Source organism: Poecilia formosa, unplaced genomic scaffold, assembly GCF_000485575.1.
Source record: "Poecilia formosa unplaced genomic scaffold, Poecilia_formosa-5.1.2 Scaffold1300, whole genome shotgun sequence".
NCBI lineage: Eukaryota > Metazoa > Chordata > Actinopteri > Cyprinodontiformes > Poeciliidae > Poecilia > Poecilia formosa.
This window is the reverse complement of record NW_006801239.1, coordinates 3917-10376: the sequence shown is the minus strand read 5'-3', so window position 1 is coordinate 10376 and position 6460 is coordinate 3917. Positions and strand designations below refer to the sequence as shown.

The window sequence follows — 6460 nt, the reverse complement described above, 5'->3', positions numbered from 1 at the left end:
TGAACTTTGGTCCAGTTACAACCTCATAAACCACAGCTATTGTGTTTGGTATGTTGACAGTTGGATCAAATGCAAACAGGAACACGATGAATGTTTAATAAATAAATGAAAACTTATAGAACACCAAGGAGAAAAGTACATGGAGCTCAGGCAGAGTAATAAGAGGAATCAGTCAAGAACAATAAAAATAGATAGTTTATGTAACAAGGGGAGAAAAGAGAATAACATTAAATGCAGGTGATTTAATCAGGATTATGAAGAGCTTTGAAAGAAACCAAACAAGCAGGGAAGATGAATAATTAATCCAAGTGAAGCCATAAACTAAACCAAGAAGAGAAAATTAACACTGATCCACAGAAACTAAATCTAAATACACAAAAAGAAAAGACAAGAATAAACTAAGAAACTAACCACAAAGGAATTAACTAATATGGAAAAACCTTATAGACAATAATGAACACAAATGACTGTAGACAGCAAGAAGGTAGAAGCATAATTAAATGACTAAATCATCAAAGCCCAAATAAAAATCCAAACCTGAACACCCAACCAATCAAATAGAAACTCCCAATAATCAACACCCTCAAGAGCTTAAAGAGACACACCCCTTCATTATTCTGGAATTCTACAGTGTTTCAATTCAAAAAACTTCACAGTCATCAATGCATTAATGTCGGCCTGGTTTTCCCACAATCTGTACAGTAAATTCACTTCATTATATTATTGGCTTTGCTGCAGTTCATTGTGATAATTAAACACTGACTGATGTTTTCAATTCTTTAAGTTAACTGTAATTTTGCATAAACAGCTTTTGAAAAAACACATTTATCCATCCATCCATTTTCCTTCACCCTTGTCCCTCAGTGGGGTCGGGAGGGGTGCTGGTGCCTATCTCCAGCTCACGTTCCGGGCGAGAGGCAGGGTACACCCTGGACAGGTCGCCAGTCTGTCGCAGAAAACACATTTATGATTAGAAAATTAAATTAGACCAATTAAAACATTTTAATACAGAAATAGAGGCTTAATAAAAACCATGTTTCCTCAAAACCTTTTGCAAAGGTTCTTTTAACCAGAGAATGAAGTTTTACTGGAACTAATATTCTAATTTATTGAATATAAACCTGTGTGTGTTCAGGGTTACATTTTTGATTATTTTAGCCATAATCTTTATGCATTTTAAGATTTACTATTTGGTTTCTTGGTAGATGTTAAAGATAAAATTAAATATTATGTATATTTAATGGATAATAAAGTATCTGACATTTTATTACTTTTCTGCATGTGAATTGAATTTTGTTTTTTGTAAGGTGCCCTGAAACAAATTTATTGTCTCTTGACATATAAATAATTTTACTTACTATAAATAGCATTTTTCCATTTAATGTTTTATTTCAATGGACTTTAGTAGGAGAGATGCAACAAACAATAACTTCACTTACTGACATTAACAACACTACTAAAGATTTTCACAATGTTCAGAGACATATTATATTTTTAAAGGAGACTCTGGGATATGTTAGCATATTTATGAAACTATTACATTTTTCAGACAAAAACAAAACTGCACCATGTCTAAGATCTGTTTGGTCTTTATGTTTCTCCATAGAAAAGTTTCCAACTTGGGCCAAAGTTCTGCTGGTTCTGCTGGTTCTTCTTGCCGTTTCTGGAGGCCTTTTATTTCATTTACAACATTATTTCATGTCAGGTAAGTTCATTTTACAACAAAATCAGTACTAATGTTTTACATGCTGAGAGTTTTACTTTTCCTCAGACACATTGTGACCATTTCAGACAACAAATCATGAGCTGATACAGAAAGATGAAGATGGATTCAGAATTGAAATGATTTGATGTGAATTTTATAATAATGTGTTGGATTGAACATGTTTTTATAGCTTCAGGTCTGAACTGCCTTTCTCCTCTTTGGTTTTCTTGTTTTGTTTGTTTCTGTAGAGCTTCCATGTGAGAAAATGTCTCATTTCATGATTAGCAAAGTAAAGACTTTGGAGTGGCCTAATCAAAGTCCTGACTTGAGTCACATTGAGATGGCCTTAAAAAGGTCGTTCATGCTCAAAACCCTCCAATGTAGCTGAATTAGAATAATTCTTAAGAGATGAGTGGCATGTCCTCCTCAGCTGGAAACGAGTTGCTGTAATTTATCACAAACGCATTTTGTGTTTACTTTGTTACCTTTAACTGATATTTAAATTGGTTTGATGTTGTGACATATGTGACTCGGCCATTTTAACAGGTGAATCTGCTTTGACCTGAACGTCTCCTTGTTGCTCCAGCTTTAGGTTTAGAGTCTTTGTCCTGTTGGGAGATGGACGTTCACTCTGGTCTCAAGTGGCTCTCAGCCTCTGACATGTCTCCTTCCAGGATTGTTCTGTATTTAGTTTCCTCCAACTTCCCATCATCTCTAACCAGACACACTGTCACTGCTGGAGAAAAGTCATTTTCCTTCCTTCTCTCTTATTTTCCTGTTCCCTTCTTCTTATCGCTTTCTGGACTCTGAGATCATAATCCTGCTGTTGAAAACCAAAAATGACACAAATCCAAAATTAGACATATTTGTATATGAAAGATTAAACCATTAAGATCACACAAGAATATTGTTGATAGTTACACTTAATTTTCCTGTACTACTGCACATCATAAAATACTTTAAACTCTTTCTGTGTCTGGCATCACAGCTGACTGGTTAACCTGCACAGCAGCTCATCTGCAGATCAACAACCTTTTCCATAGTTAAACCAGCTGAGTGATTTTCATAAGGTTGAGAAATAGACGAAATTCATGATATGCTGCAGCAAATGAAATGTTCATTAAATAATTACTACTAATTTAAATTTCAATGTGAGACATTTTTAACTTAATCTTCCTAAAGCAGATGTAATGTTTAAGCCTAATAAAGTTGATGGAGTTTAATAAAAAGACAAACTGTGTTAAATTCAGTCTACAGGCTGGAGGTGGATTCAGGAGTGGAGTCTGTTCTGCTGCCATTTAAAACTGCAGCCTGTCTGCCTGGAGACGTTGCAGTAACATGGAGACACAACACTGACAGGATGGTCCACTCATGTGGCAGTCATGTCTTCATGTGTCCTGTGGATTCTGGGAGCTTGTCTGAACAACATGATCAGTATAAAGGCAGAACAGAGATTGTGAAAAAAGGTAAATTTGGAGACTTCAGTTTGACCCTGAAGAAACCAACAGACAGAGACAGGAACCTACAGCTGCACCGTCTACGATTACTGGGGGAAAATCCTGACCATGAAACAGGTGCTGGTTGATGTCAAAGGTCAGTACTGTAAATATAGATAATATTTCATCTATAATATCTTTTAATAGGAGAGTTGGTCTTTATTCTGAGTTATTAAAATGAAGGTTAAATGAGGAAACATGTTACAGAGAAGTAATCTAATCATAATAAATGATGTAATAAACAGTAGAAATACTAATTATAATAGATGCTATGAAACAAAATGTATTTCCTGGGTTTTATGTAGAATTCTTAAATTTTTAGGAGTACAATCATCCTTCCTTTCATCTATCTATTGTTTCTGCCCACTTATCCATTCAGATGACATTGAGGGTTCTGTTTCTATAACCACTGAGTGAGAGGGGGCTTCAGCATGAACTGGTCACCAGTTCATCACAGGACAGGAGGACCAGAATAATCTGAATAAAATGTAATATTAAATTACTGAACATTAATGTTTCAGTTTCGTTTCTCAATTGCAGGATTAAATTGATAAAAGTATCAATTTAATTCTGGATGTAATTGTATCTATTATTTTTATTAAAGTATGAACTTACTGTGAAAACAGAATCAAACTGTCCTTTAATCATATTCTAACTTTCTCCTCTCCTCCATCCAGCTGGTCCTGACTCTCTCATCATATCCATAGACTTTGGTTCAGGATTCAGTGGCTACGCCTTCAATGTTAAACCCAGACAGGAAGGAGGAGAGACCCAGATAAAGAGATGGAGTGATGGACTTGGACTAGACACCCCAAAGACTCCAACCTGCATCCTGTTTGATGAACATGGAGAATTTATGAAGTTTGGTTATGAAGCTAAAACAGCATTTAATAATATGAGAGGAGGAGAAGCTGAGAAACATTATTTCTTTGAAAGGTTCAAGACAGATGTCTTTAGCAGAGTAAGTAAAAGTAAAGATCTGCAGAAAGATCTTCTTCTTCTTTCTTGGATCCTATCATCTCTATCAACACATCTTCTCATTTTGAAGTTCTTTCCATCTGAAGTAGATAAGTTTTAACTCTGTGGGTCTCTATATGAACTTAGTTAACATCTCTTTTATTCTAAATGGATATAAAAATACTGGTTTTATAAAAAGCTGAACATAGGCCTGCCAACAAAATCTGACATCAAACATGTTTTCTGATGTAAATCATTTTATTTTCAGGTGGCACTTCACTGAGATCCTGTTGATTAATTGTGGGGTTTTGTCTGTCATAACATGTTTAATGTTTTTCATCTCTCCAACACAAAATATTATAGAGACAGGCTGATGGAGACGATGCAGGAACACAGACTCTAACATTTATCATAGACTTTGGACCTGTACCAAAGTGGTGCATTCTGGGAAATGATTCTTAGGTGTTCACAAAATATCTTTCAAAGAATTACACCTTTTGATTGTGCATATATTACATATAGTTATATCAGATAGATTAATATATTAAATAATTATATTGTATCTATTATCAGTCAGGAAAACTTTGACAACAAAATGGCTCCAAGTAAATATACAGTACCATTGATTGATTATCGGCTCAACAGGGAATATCAATTATATGTACAGATGGACAATTTAGTGGATTTTTGGTAGAAGAAGAGACGGTATATTAGTATATTAAATTAATATCTGATTACTGCTGCAGACAGCTTGTGAGGCTGGGGGGAAACGCTAACGGGGGGAGTCATCTTTTTACCACCTGTCTGTTGTTTAGCAAAAAGGAAACTGAGAATTGGCAGAAGAGTCGTGTTGTTTTTTATGATTTTTGATTTCTGATGTCTGAAAGGTGAATTCAAGTTTTAAAAGCAATATTGAGTATTTTCTACTTTTGCTTAAAGACTGAATGGAAAGACATATCTATATATTCATTAATATTGACCAACACAGACATCTTAATAAAGTTGCTTTACTGCTATAAATTTATGTGCCTTATTTAAAATAAATAATAAAAAAATAACTTTCATCTTGGACTAGTTCTAAGAGTAGTTCACCATCAGTAGATTTGATAAACTAACCTGGTGTGAATATAAACTAACAGACTGAAACCTGATCACAGGATTATTGGAGGAGGGGAATCAAAGCAGCAAACGAGAAGAAAATGACGGAGCTTCAGGTTTTTACAGAAGTTCTGAGGTTCCTGAAGGACGATGCTCTGAAAACCATCAGATCTCATCCAGAAGGAGGAGAGTTCACAGCTGATGACTTCACCTGGGTGCTGACTGTTCCTGACACCTTGGATTATTCCACTAAACAGTTCATAATAAAATCTGCAGTTCAGGTAACATCATGTTTTTAGAGTCATCATCTCTAAATGTTCATCAGAATCAGACTTCTGGTTTCTCCTCCAGGCTGGTCTTGTAACAGACGCCACTAAAGACAAACTGATGTTTGTTCTGGAGTCAGAAGCAGCTTTGACCTGGTGTTTGAAGCTTCAACCTGATGGTTTCATCACACAGAACCACAGCAGAGACTCACAGGATCAACCTGCAGGAGCAGCAGAACCTGGTACCAGCTGGAACGGTACTGAGTGGATCTGTAACGTCTGGCAGACAAACATTTAACAGGTTTTAGTCTGTTTGTAGGATATGTGTGATATATGAATGGATTCTTTAGATGAGCTGTTTGATCATCATATGGATGCAAATAGTGTAAAATGTTTTTGTTGAATTTGCTCATGAATGTTTCATCCATCTTTAAATCCACCATGACTAATAATAATTTCCTCCTCGATCTGATGGTTGTTTCAACCTCGAGTCAGAAACTGGGAAAAAAGCTTTTAAATCACTGAGGGGGAATTTTACTTCACTTTTATTTGCTGAATAATTTTAATTTGGTCACATTGGAGAGTTTTCCATTATTAGTTCATGTTTTAGCCGATGTCTCAGCATTTTCAACAGATTTCAGTTAAATTTTTCCTTCAGACGTCTTGTTGCCTGTGAAATTACATTTGACTGAAATACCAGTGGATATGGAAACATAATGATGCAAATAAGTCAGTCTCCACATTATATAATTAATAGTCAAAATAAAATTATCTATTAAAATATTTAACTGCATACAGAGACATTTAACACATTAGAACATTGTTTAAAAGTTCATTTATTTCATTAACTCATCCAAAAAGTAATATATTACATAGATTAATTACAGAGACTGGTGTTTTGAAGGTGATGATAATTAATGAAAACATTTAAGATTAAA

At 34.8% G+C, this 6460-nt stretch overlaps 1 protein-coding gene across 1 annotated transcript; it reads left to right on the top strand.

The window, feature by feature from the left end:
• Positions 1-1603: 1603 nt before the first annotated feature.
• On the top strand, positions 1604-5878 carry LOC103132764 (heat shock 70 kDa protein 12B-like). The gene is made up of 5 exons (XM_007544558.2): positions 1604-1705; positions 2956-3298; positions 3879-4162; positions 5316-5537; positions 5608-5878. The coding sequence occupies exons 2-5, from the start codon at positions 3271-3273 to the stop codon at positions 5818-5820; spliced, it is 747 nt and encodes a 248-aa protein (XP_007544620.2). The 5' UTR covers positions 1604-1705; positions 2956-3270; the 3' UTR covers positions 5821-5878.
• Positions 5879-6460: the final 582 nt, after the last annotated feature.

Coding starts and splice junctions, on each gene's coding strand:
- LOC103132764 (XM_007544558.2), top strand. CDS start 3,271: ATGAAACAGGTGCTGGTTGATGTCAAAG. Junction 3,299..3,878: donor GGTGCTGGTTGATGTCAAAG/GTCAGTACTGTA, acceptor TCCTCCATCCAG/CTGGTCCTGACTCTCTCATC. Junction 5,538..5,607: donor TAATAAAATCTGCAGTTCAG/GTAACATCATGT, acceptor TTTCTCCTCCAG/GCTGGTCTTGTAACAGACGC.